General features: G+C 48.3%; 1 protein-coding gene across 5 annotated transcripts in view; it reads left to right on the top strand.

The window, feature by feature from the left end:
- CDH17 (cadherin 17) overlaps positions 1-12,793 on the top strand; it is a 63,050-nt gene that overhangs the window by 30,609 nt on the left and 19,648 nt on the right. For all 5 annotated transcript variants that reach the window (XM_025433653.3, XM_035708422.2, XM_035708420.2 and 2 more), the window contains 3 exons: positions 1,631-1,846; positions 5,266-5,342; positions 7,725-7,916. In XM_025433653.3, coding sequence (XP_025289438.1) covers positions 1,631-1,846; positions 5,266-5,342; positions 7,725-7,916 — 485 coding nt within the window. The remainder of the gene's footprint in view (positions 1-1,630; positions 1,847-5,265; positions 5,343-7,724; positions 7,917-12,793) is intronic.

Below are 12,793 nucleotides of genomic sequence, written 5' to 3'. Positions count from 1 at the left end.
GTGTTCTGAAACTGGCCAGGGGTCATTGTTGGTAGAATAAATTGTTCAGGGGCCCAGGGAGCTATTTGCTTCTCTAAAGTTGAGAATCTGTTTTGTGACAGTATTTCACAAGGTGTCAGGTAGTAGACTTAATGGACCAGGAATTCTTATAACAGAGATTGAGTCTATTCTTTATATTTAGCCTAAAAGAGGCACAAAACAATGTCCCTGCCCTTTGGGGGCTTACCGTCTAACTCCATAAAATGCCTTCAAATTTCCACATAAGTCAGTGGATGCAAATTGCAAATTGACTGGGGAAGGGGTGAAACCTAACTCCACAACTGGGATGTAGTCGAGTTTTAGCTCCAAGGGGGGATTTTTGCTGCCTGTTAGAAAGCCACAATTCTCATTTCGCAGAGCAAGATGATCCAGAACCTATTACAACTCACCCAGAACTGGAGGGAGTAGTGAGTCATAGCCTCTGTCTTCTTGGAACTCCCCGGACTGAAACACTCACAGGGATAAAATACATGAGGTCATAAACCACAGCAAGGCAGGGGATGTGTGCCTGTTCTTTGCCCTGTGTTATCTTTGGGGTGGAGTCAGCCTCTGTGGTTGGTGGTGCATAAAGTTGCTTAGAAGCCAGCTGTGGTTGGCTTGTCCTCGTCTAGTTACATTTGTCTTGTCCATTAGTGTCCAAGGATGGCTGTAACAAATTACCACAGACTTGGCTTGAAACAACAGATATGTCTTTTCTTACCGTTCTGGAGGCTAGAAATCTAAAATCAAAGTGATAGCTAGGAGGAATTCTTCATGTCTTCTCTAGCTTCTGGTTGCTCCTGGCATTCCTTGGCAGCTTATGGCCTAACTCTGCTCTCTGCCTCCCCTTTCACATGGCCACCTCCTCCGTGTGTATCTTGTGTCTTCTCTCCTTCTAATAGGGACAAGATTAGGCCTACCCTAAATCCCAGATATAGGCCTACCCTAAATCCAAGATGATTTCATCTCAAGATCCTTAACTAATTGCATCTGCAAAGACTTTATTTCCAAATAAGGCCAAATTTAAGGTTGCAGGTGGACATGAATTTTTGTAGGACACTATTTGTTATGGGCTGAATTGTGTCTCCCCTCCCAAAAGTATATGGTGAAATCCTAACCTTCAGTACCTCAAAGAGGGACTATTATAGAGCTAGGGTCTTTAAAGAGGTATTCAAGTTAAAATACTGTCATTAGTGTGGGTCTTAATCTGATATGACTAAAAAGAGAAAATCTGGACTCGGACATGTACAGAGGAATGACCGTGTGAAGACATGTGAAGATAGCCAACAACAAGCCAAGGAGAGAAGTCTCAGAAGAAACCAACACCTTGATCTCAGATGTTTAGCTTTTAGAAACTGTGAGAAAATACATTTCTGTTGTTAAATCTACCCAATCTGTGGTATTTTGTTATACTGGCCCTATCAGACTAATATACTGCTCAACACACTGCATTATGGAAAGAGAAGAACCAAATAAATGAAAGAACTTTAGTCTGCTACTCAAAGTTATTTACAGTATTTCTAGGAACCTGGGTATCCAGTAAAGCCATTTTGAATACAGTAGATTAAATAGAACCTGTAATGGATGGATTCCCTTTATTCCTTCTCTACAGGGAGCAACATCGGGACTCTTACTGCCCACGACAGGGATGAAGAAAACACTGCCAGCACGGTTTTAGCATACAAAATTGTGGATCAAATCCCTGCATTTCCCAAGGAAGGACTCTTCCTGGTCCAAGCCTACACAGGAGTGTTCCAGTTGGCTAAGCAGTCCTTGAAGAAGCAAGACACTCCACAATACAACCTGACAGTACAGGTGTCTGACAAAGGTTAGTATCACACTCATTGTCAAAAGGGAAAACACCCATTTTCCTCCGAGATGTGCTTTGTTAGGCTGCTCTGATGCCTGGGTGTATTACAGGATGCCGTCTGAGAGTTCTTGCTTCCTTTGTAAGACTCACACGGAAAACAGAGGCAGTTGGGCCAACATGGTCGAGGCCAGAGTTATAGCTCGGGCAACATTATCATATCGGTTCCAGTCCTCTGAGAAGCAGATGCCAAGAGGAGATTAAATGTATGAGGATTTTTTAGGGGAAAGGCCTATGAGAAAAAAAATGTTGGGGGTGGGCTAGTGTCCAGGGAAGCCTGGGGGAGCCATCAGACCAGAGTGAAGGAAGGCTGGTGGGAGTACGATAGACCACTAAGAGTCAAGAAAAAAGTTGGCAAGTCGGCCAAGGTCACGGCAGTCCAAAGTAGTCCATCGGAGGAGTCTATGCTCTCCTAGAACATGCCTGTCTTGGCATGCCTGCCCTGCTCGGTCACTGGCTGAGCATGAGAAGCAAGGCCTCAGTGTAAACAGGCTGATGGACCCCAGAGCACCGCAGTGGGGCCATCATCAATTGAGTTCCTTGTTGTTGAAGGTCAGCAAGGCCTCAACAAGGCCTCTCATGGCCACTGTGATCATGAACCAGAATATTAATTGTATTTTTCAATTCCCCCTTCTGGACTCTAAGGACTCTATTGTATGAAAGTGGAGGAGAAATGCATCTTTGGGAAAGTTCTGTCTTCTATCAGCTTCCAGTTGGCCATTTGACATCAGGAGACATTGTTCCTTACACCTATACAATCTCAAAGCAGTGATTCTTAATCCTTGTTGGGTCACAAGCCCTTTGAAAATCTGATGAACACTGTGCATTCTCTAACAAGTGCACACGTTTTTGGGCAGTTGTGCACAGACACCCTAAAACACATTCAGAACATATTCAGAATCAGACTGATTTTAGGGGCACACACACTCCTAGGTTAAGAATCTTTCTTTGAGTTAACTAGCATCCAATCTCAGATGACCAAAGACTTCAGTGATCATTACACTAGGGGTCCTAGATTTTATAGGTACAGAGAAGAAAAGAGCATTGTTTCACACCGCCTCTCACATTTCCCTTTGTAAAGATGTTGATATACTGAAGAGGATTGGAGTTTAACCGGCCCCCAAAAACAGACCTTTAAGAGGTTAGTCATTTGGCAAATACTGAGGGGCTAATATATGTCTAGCGTTTTGTTACGAGGTACAACGGAAGTGAGTGTAACAAATCATCCCTGTGATGAGTTAGCAATTTCCCACCATTAGCCATCCATTCTTTGAGCCAACAGTTACTGAGCACTTACCTTGCATGAGATGCCATTCAAGGTACTGAGGCTACTCGGGTGAATGAGAGCTAGTGTCCGTCCTCAAGGAGCATTCATGATGAAGGAGATGGACGCGTGAATAAAGAAATTACAAGAACCGTGAGCAAGGTGGCCCATGAAGGAAATGAGTGACTGGGCGGAGGGAGAGAGAGCAGGCTTTCTGGAAGCGCTGTCATTGAGCTGAATTTGGAAAGATGAATAAGACCCGTCACAAGATAGTGCAGGGCTTAGAAAGGAGAAGGGATTCCATCTGCAAATGCACGGAGACCTGAAGCAATCGAAGGCTGTAAGAGCATCAGGTGGAAATCAGGTTAGAAACTGTCTATGCTCATGACACATCTACAGAAAACACGGAGCAGATCGTAGAGCAGATTTACACACAGATATATGTGTGTATATGTGTGCGAGTGGAATTCAACCTTCAGCCGTGCTCTACGGCAGCCTAGAGATTAGGCTTAACATAGTTTTACATAAAAGCAGAGAGGGCTCGCTCCCCGGGAGACCACGACTGGCCCAGATGAGGTGTGCAGAGCAGGGAGCCAGTGTGTTCAGGCCCTGGGACCCTTCTCCCCCATAGTTGGCCATTCTTGTTGTCTGCAAATGCTCTGGGGATCGACGGAGGCTTTAATAAGCGCCCACTGTTTTAATTCAGTTGTTGGTAGATCAGAAGCCCACCTCACGTCCGGTGCGCTGGACGCCTTCTGTGGGGTTAGACTGCCTGGGGGCGCCGTCCGGACCCTGGAGGGCTCAGCTCCTCAAGGAGAATGACCCAGAAGGTTGTGGGCAGGGGCTGGGGGGTCAATGGACCGTGTGGGGTGCAGTGGACTGACCGATCCCCAGGAGACCCCGAAGAGCAAGGCCTGCACGTTGGTCTGTAGGCGAGGCTGCCGCCAGGGGACCTGCCCCCACCTCTGTCGTCCCGCTGGTCCCCCTGCTCCTGGCTGCCCCCCTGGGATGGGCAGGGGAAGGGTGGGACAGGCCGTGAGGCCTCGGGGCCCCTGGGGTGGAGGCCCGGCCGCACCCGCCCTGCCTGTGACCTTGGCCGGGTTGCTGGACTGCTGTCCCCAGCGGCTTCCTCGTTGGCGAACTAGATGGAGTCAATGAGGATGAGGTGAGGCCCTTCACTCGGAGCCTGGCACACGGGGTGGCGGGTGGGATCCTGACGGGAACTGCGGCTCTGCTTGGCCAGGCTTTGTATATGAACTAGCTGAGGCGACGAGGCCTTGAGTGACACACTGAGCTCTGACACACCCGATGAGTGGCAGAGGCAGACCTCAAGAGTGGGACTCCGGAGCCCCGAGGCCCAGCCGTTCTAAGCCTCGGCGCAGAGGGCCCAGCGCCTCGGTTCTCCTGCTGGGGCTCCCCGGCACCCCTCCCCACTGTAGGCTGTGCCCCTCTTGGACCCAGTGTGCACCTGCAACCTAGAGCACGTCTTGGAATTGTTAAACCCACCTCTCAAAGCCTGTGTCACTTCCCCTGGGTTCCGTGTGCCACTTCTGACCCGGTCTTGCCTCCTATGGTCTGGGTAGCCAGGCCTCCTGAAGGGGGCTAACCGTCCCACTTCCTCCCTGATTTGGGGGAAAGGGGATGCGCACCTGACCTTCCCACCACAGAGGACAGAGGACATGCAGGACGGTAAGTGTGGAAGCGCTCGGAGAAGGAAAGACAGCTGGCTGCGCTACTCCGGGGAGGCTTTCTGGAAGTAGTTTTGTGCTAGGCTTGGAAGGCTACGTAAGTTTTGCTAGTTGGGAAAGAGAGTTTGCTTCACAGGGGCAAAAATAAAAAGATCCAGTCTTGAGCAGGAACAAGCCTTATCTGGGAGGGGGTAGTTGGGGGACAGGGGGCGCCCAGGGTCTCCTTTCAGGGCTCTCTGCAGCCTCCTTTTGGGGGCCGCCTGTGGGTGCAGGTGGGGAGCAGAGAGCCCCATCCCCACAAAAACTGCACGTCGTCAGCAGAATCGTGGCCGTGACTGTCGCTTCACTTGCCAAGGTGTTTCTTGCAGGCTTCTGCTCTTCATGCACGCCGTTTAACGAAATGTTTGTGATGTGACTTTGATTTTCAGACTTCAACACCCTGTGTCAGGTGGAGATCCACGTTATTGATATCAATGATCAGATCCCCATCTTTGAAAAATCAGACGTGAGTAGTTTCCATCTGTTGTTTTCCCTTCGTTCGTATTACTTGACCCTGACCCTTGCTTCTGGGATAAAGGTGTAACGAGCGGTTAGGAAACATCCCAGACTTTAAAGGTAGCTTTAGTCAGAACACTGGTGACAAAGCCAGATACCACCTTCAGTGGAAATCCTCAGGGAACAATCGATTCACTGCTATCGTATCTGGGAACATCCGTTACAAACTTCTGCCAATGGCTCGTTTCTTCCAAGGGCTTGCTTAAATGCTGCAACCACAATCTTTGTCAAATTGGAAGGAGTTGAGTGGCTACTTGCATTTTGCCATCACGTGTTTTGTGACAATGAATGGATTACTGCTAGGTTTCAAACAAACCTTTTCTTTTAAAGATTTTATTTATTCATGAGAGACACAGAGAGAGAGGCAGAGACACAGGCAGGGGGACAAGCGGGCTCCCTGCAGGGAGCCCGACGTGGGACTCGATCCCAGGTCTCCAGGATCACGCCCCGGGCCGAAGGCAGATGCCCAACTGCTGAGCCACCCAGGTGTCCTTACCCATCTACCCATCTGCATTTAAATGCATTACCTAAAAAAAAAAAAAAAAAAAAAAAAAGCATTACCTTTTTAAAAGATTTTATTTATTTATTTATTTATTTATTTATTTATTTATTTATTTATTTATGACATACACAGAGAGAGGGACAGAAGCAGAGACACAGGCAGAGGGAGAAGCAGGCTCCCTATGGGGAGCCCAATGTGGGACTCGACCCTGGGACCCGGGGTCACGACCTGAGCCAAAGCGGACACTCAACCACTGAGCCACCCAGCGTCCCTCAAGCAAGCATTTTTAGTCAGATTTATTATGGGGGTGATTTAAACTCCTTTTGCAATAACTGGATAAGAGGAAGGAAAGGAGGAGCTGACCTCTCGGCTAAGCCAGACAAGAATGTGCTTAAGACATTTGCAAGAATTAGGAAAACTGGGCAGAAAGAGCAGGAGAAAGAAGATCAGTTGAGAACATCAAGAAAAGCATCCACCCGTTTCGATGTGGGCTTGGCACCTGGGAGTGGCTTGACCACTGCTTCCCTTAGAGAGGGGAATCCATCTGTATGGATTCTGGGGCACAGAGTCTAGTCTTTTGACTAGACTGTTACGTGACGTTTAAAGCCAGTTGTGGGACAACCCAGAGCCCTGTGGTGGTGATCGCGAATCAAAATTGGAATGAGGCCGTGGCGAAGAAAGGGGAGTGGTTTATGAGGGGGTTTGGATGGCAAGAGGTGGGCCGAACGCAATGAGAGGAAGAGCCCACTCCCCCAACAGCGCGGGAGGAGGAGCCCACTCCCTCTCAGTCTCCACAAAGCCTTCCTTGGGTTGTGGTTGCTTGTGTCCCATCTGGAGGGTGGTTTTACACTGAGGGTAAGAACATCCTACTTTGGGAGTTGGAAATGTGAACGGCGCCCCAGAGAGAGCGTGTGGGCTTCTCTCCTTGCCCCAGGCCTTGCCCAGGCCCTGCCTGCTACCGTTTTTAAGGTCATGATGCCCGCAGAGATGATCTGGGGGGGCTTCAGTGGAGGGGTGGGACGTGGTCTGGGCCAATGATTACAGACACGGGCTTTGGAGTTGGACAAGCGTGGGCTTGAGGCCCAATTCTGTGACTCACTGGCCATGTGCCCATGGGTGGGGTTTACCTCAATCCTCTGCTTTTCTGCCAAATGGAGGTGACAGTAGAGCTGCTTGATAGGGTGCTTTGTTGCTTATCTTTCCTGAGGCCTTATCCTGGGTCGGGCATTCAGGGGGTTTACATGCTTTATCTCTCTTAAACCCCACAGCAAACAGGACATGGGTTGTATGGCTATTGTTTCCATTAGACAGATGAGGAAACCGAGAGTTGAGGAAATGAGGTGACTGACCTCCAGTCACCCAGCTGCTAAGTGGCAAGCCGAGGATTCATCCCCAGGCTGTTTGACTCCAAAGTTCAGGCTCTTACCCTCTCTTCCTTGGTGGATTATAGATTAAGGAAAATAATATATGTAAAGTGCCTGCCATCATGAGGTACTTCATACACAGGAGCTGCTTATTTATGTCATCACTGTGATAGCAATTGGAGTTAATAAACATATTGGATGTGGGAAGGGGAGTCTGTTCTAGAATCCGATCTGTAGCTCCCCAAGACGCGTTTCTTGGTGCCATGGATATCAGTCTATGAGGACGACTGATGTCAAAATCAACTGCCACATATTTATCGGTGGGAAAAGATGCGTGGTCAGTATTGGCGCAAACTATGACCCGTGTTCATCGTGAACCCACACTGACAGATTCGTCCTTTGGCAATTATGCTTGATGACAATGGATGTTCTCATTTCCTTCCCGTTTTTTTTTTTTTTTTCTTAGTATGGAAACCTAACTCTTGCTGAAGACACAGCGGTTGGGTCCACCATCTTAACCATCCAGGCCACAGATGCTGATGAGCCACTCACCGGGAGTTCTAAAATCCTGTATCGTATCACACAGGGAGACAGTGAGGGACGGCTGGGGATTGACACGGATCCCCAAACCAACGCTGGATATGTCATAATTAAAAAGGTAAATAGCCCCTCGAATGGGATTTTTCTGTTTTAAAAACCCAGTTTCTTATGACGGTGCAAGGATCTATGTAAGTGGAGGCCCTAGGTTAGCAGTGGCCTCTCGGTGTGGTGAGGGACTTCTAGAGCCCTTGTTCGTTCTCATCCTCCTAAAAGACAGCAGGCCTAGGATCTAGTTCTGTGTCTGTTGCTAACTGAGCAAGTGACCTTTGTGGAGGGAGGTAGGGTTGCCATTTACAATATATAAAATATAAACTGTTTTTTAGAATAAGTATGTCCCATACAATATTTGGGACATACTTAGGCTAAAAACAATCCCTGTTGTTTACCTAAAGTTCAAATTTAGCTAGGTGTTCTATATTTTTATTTATTAAATCTTGGGAGGGGGGAGGTTTTGCTGAGGACTTTACCTCTCCCTTTGCAGAAGTGGGGTATGACACTGGGTGGGCCCTGTGAACCCTTATGGCTGTGGACCCTCTATTCTAATGTGTCGGCCATAAACTCTTCTGGGAATTGGTAGCTCTCCTTTCAAGGTTTATTTTTTTTTTTTATTTTTTTTTAAAGTTTTTTTGTTTTTTATTTATTTATGATAGTCACACAGAGAGAGAGAGAGAGAGAGAGGCAGAGACACAGGCAGAGGGAGAAGCAGGCTCCATGCACCGGGAGCCTGACGTGGGATTCGATCCCGGGTCTCCAGGATCGCGCCCCGGGCCAAAGGCAGGCGCTAAACCGCTGCGCCACCCAGGGATCCCTCCTTTCAAGGTTTATTTATTTATTTATTTTTTCCTTTCAAGGTTTAATAGACAAGTTTATCCTTCATCCCATCCTTCTTGCCAACCCCCTACCTTTATCCTTTGTGATATTGCTAAGCTCACTGGCTCTCGCTTCAGTTTTCCTTCTGTAAGGACGCGGAAGTCTTTAGAGCCAAAGTCTTGATTACCAAGGTACCTGCTTCTTTGTGCAGGATCTCCCCATCCCTCCCTCAATCTACTCTTACCCCCCAACCTTCTTATCCCCCCCCCCACTGTATTCACCTAAATCTTGACCTTTTTTCCCATGGCTGCCTCATCGATGCTTTAGAGCATGTAAATGGTTCACCAGATGACTCGATAGGAATGTCATCCGATATGTTTGGAATTAAAGGGGTCAGAGTTACAGCAATAGTGGGTCTGTAGGCATGCCTACATGGTTGTAGGCATGGGTGACGGTTTGCATTGTGGTGTGCCAGAGGCTGCAAAAAAGGCTCAGGAGGAAAGTTTTGGACCAGAATCGAGGAACGCTGAAGAGGAAGACAAAAGTAGAATAATTTCACAGAAAATGGGTAGAAGCAGGGGGAGAAAAGTGCTAGCGCCAAAGCAGGCCCTGGGGGGAAAGTGTAGGGATTCTGATCCGATTATTATTACCATGAACTTTACCTTGGACAAAGGGCCTCTGGGGGATCCAGCAGCAAGGTTCACGTGAGCACCAACTGGAACCATTAGCATCCTGTGTCAATATGACATAGGAAAAGGAGTCGGGATGACTCCCCACGCCGTGTCCATGGACGTCCACATGGAGAAGGATCGGATAAAGGAAAGGGCAGTTTTCAGAGTTGGCGATGGGTGGTCCAGGCAGCACATTGGATTCTTTCCCAGCGGAGGGTGGGGGCAGACAGGTCCCAGTTTCTCCCAGGACCAGAGTTCTCTAGCCCTGTAAGAGAAGACAGAGACCTGCCCATGTCAGCACGACTGATTCCCACGTGTCAGCATTTCCTCGTGGTGGCTTGTTGTGAGCCAACGTACGTTAGTTTGCCCATTTGTGGCTAATGGGCACCTTTAGGGAGATGCAGATGACCCCAAATGATTAGTGAGTGGGTGGCAGTGAGCTGTGAGTATCCTTGCACACAGCCTTGACATGAGGAGGTACGTTACAACCGAGCAGGCCCCTGACCACAGTCTTTGTTATATCCTTCTTGTTTTGTCGGTGTATTCCTAGTGTGTGGAATACTGCCTGGCATAGGGTAGAGTCGGATAAATATTGGTTGGCTGAATAAATAATTAAATTCTGTACTATGTACAGTTATTAACAGTCCGCCAGGCACAGAACAATCATCCAACTTGTGCGTTAGGCCAAGAAGTCCTAGCTCTCTGTCCCTCGGGCACTGTGATAACAGTATTCTAGTGAGAGGCTTTGTCTGACGGTCCGAAGAGAAGCAATGGTAGATAGAGACAGAACAGACCTGGAATTCTAGATGCTTCTGGAATGTGGATCTCTGAGTAAGATCTCTTAAATAACTAACCCTAAGGTGTAGATTCTTGTTGAGGGTACGCCAAACGTTAACCAACTGCCCTTAGATGTCTGTATTTACTATGACGCATGTATGTATTTGTACTGTTGCTAGTGTTTTCAATCAATTAGGCTCTATCCTGTGGTTACTTGTGTATGACTTGGGCTTCTAACTCCCTCCCCTGTAAGCTGCTAGGGGACTACCATTGCTTTTGAACCATTGTGTTAATCATTTTTTAATGCTTAAAACTAGTTCTTAAAAAGCACGCATAACATGAAATCTATCCTCTTATGTTTCCTAGTGTACCTTAGCTGTATGCACACTGTCGTTTAGCCTCCCTAGATCTCCTTCTGCTTGCATGTGTGAAACTCTACATTCCTTGAACAGCAGCTCCCCGTTTCCCCCATCCTGCAGCTCCCAGCGACCACCATTCTACTTTCCATTCCTGTCAATTCGACTGTTCCGGGTAGCTCAAAGAAGTGAAATCACGCATTATCGGTCCGTCTGCGACTGGCTTATTTCACATAGCTTGATGTCCTCAAGTTTCTTCCATGCTGCAGCATATGACAGGATTTTCTTCTCTTTTAAAAGGCTACGTAATTTTCCATCGTGTGTGTCTATACCACGTTTTCCTTGCTCATTTGTCGATTGACGCCGTGGTTGTATCCCCTCTTGGCTGTCGTGAACTGATGCTGCATCATCATGGGAGTGCAAATATCCTGTGTTCAGTTCTCTGGGGTAAATATCCAGGGATGGATTGCTGGTTTATACAGTTGCTCTAGTTTTAAGTTTTTGAGGAACCTCCAGGCTGTTGTCCATAGGCGTTGTACCATTTTATGTTCCCCCCAGCAGTGCGTGAGCGTTCCAGTTTCTCCACTTCCTCGCCAACACTTATTTCTTTTCTTAAATTTTATAACGGCCGTCCTGACAGGTGTGGTTTTGATTTGCATTTCCTTGATGATTAGTGATGTTGAGCATCTTTTCCTATACCTGTTGGCTAGTCGTGGGTCTTCTTTGGAGAAATGTCTATTTGAATACTTTGCCTGGTTCTAAATCAGGTGTTATTATTATTTTTAAGATTTTATTTATTTGAGAGAGTGAGAGAGACCAGGGTCAGGAAGAAGGGAAAGGGAGAAGGAGGCTCCCTGCTGAGCAGGGAGCCTGATACCCAGGGCCTATATCAGGACCCCAGGATCATGACCTGAGCCAAGGCAGATGCCTAACTGACTGAGTCACTGTGGCTCCAAGGGTGATTTTTTTTTTTTTTTATGCTAGTGAATCACGGGAGTTTCTTCTTATCGGATACATATCACCTCTCATCAGATACATGGTTTGTAAAATAGTTTCCCCCATTCTTGCCTTTTCATGCTGCTGCTGGTTTTCCCTGCTCTGCCAAGCCTACCAGTGTGATGTAGTCCCACTGATGTACTCTTGCTTTTACAGCCTGTGCTTTGGGTGTCATATCCAGAAACTAAGTTTCTTAGTCACGTCTCCATCAGCAGCTGTTCGTCTGAATTACAAACGTGCTAACCGCAGGCACAGTTGGCCTCGGAGGCCCTCCCGCCCAGTGCAGTCAGCTCCACCTTACAGAGCGTGGCTGCACCCCTTCTCCTTAGGTGCCCACCCTGACCCCTGCCGAGCAGAACTAGGGGACTAGGATGGCAGAGCTGGGGACTTGACCCCAGGGGCCCCTGGCTCCTCTAAGGTTCTGGTGTTGCCACCAAGTGGGGTCACCTCCCAAAGGCCCAGTTCTCTCATCTGGAAAAATTGATGAATTGGTGGCACGATCTTGATAACGATGTTGGAGGATTAAACGCGAAGACACACATACAGCCCTTAGCACAGGACCCAGCACATAGCAAACTTCGAACGTGCCCAGCACTATTTTAATTCTGATTAATTGGAGCCTGGACAGAAGCCAGGATTCTGTGTGTGGGCAGATGTGCTTTCCCCTCTTGCTGTGGGGGCCACACCTGCTGGATACAAGGGTCCAGGGGTGCAGACCAGGCACTGCTGACTCAGCCTCTCCAGGAGAGAGCCTGGAAATCTCTCATTTCAACATGTGCTGGGCCACATGGAGAAGGCCTCCTGTTTCTCTCCTCCCCTCTCCTACTCCCACCACACAGCGCTTCAGACCCTACCGGTGTGCGTTTTCCGCACCGAGCGACTCTTTGATGCCAGCCTGAAGTCCTAGGATTTAGCTCAGTTCTGGCCTGCCCTGACTTCAGAAGCCAATTGCAGACCGCAGGTTGTCACCTGTACTCTGGAGCGGCGGGCCATACACTGGCTCCATGGGACTCCCTCCTTGGGTGCCACCACTTGCTAACGCAGCTCACGGAACTCAGAGAAACGTTCATTTACTAGTTTATTGTATCACGGATATGATGAAGGATATAGGTGGACAGCCGGACGAAAAGAGCCACAGGGCCAGCTCTGGAAGTGTTGCCCGGTGCAGGAGCTCCTGCCCCATTGAGTTGGGGTGACTCACTCTCCCAGACTTCAGATCTGTTCACTGACCTGGAAGCTCTCTGAACTTGTGGGATTTTTATGGAGGCTTGATCATCCAGACAGGGTTGATCATTAACCCAATCTGTAGCTCTCTCTCCTCTTCC

Source organism: Canis lupus, chromosome 29 (assembly GCF_003254725.2).
Source record: "Canis lupus dingo isolate Sandy chromosome 29, ASM325472v2, whole genome shotgun sequence".
NCBI classification, from domain to species: domain Eukaryota; kingdom Metazoa; phylum Chordata; class Mammalia; order Carnivora; family Canidae; genus Canis; species Canis lupus.
Note: the sequence above shows the minus strand (reverse complement) of the source record. Positions and strands in the feature narration are given on the sequence as shown.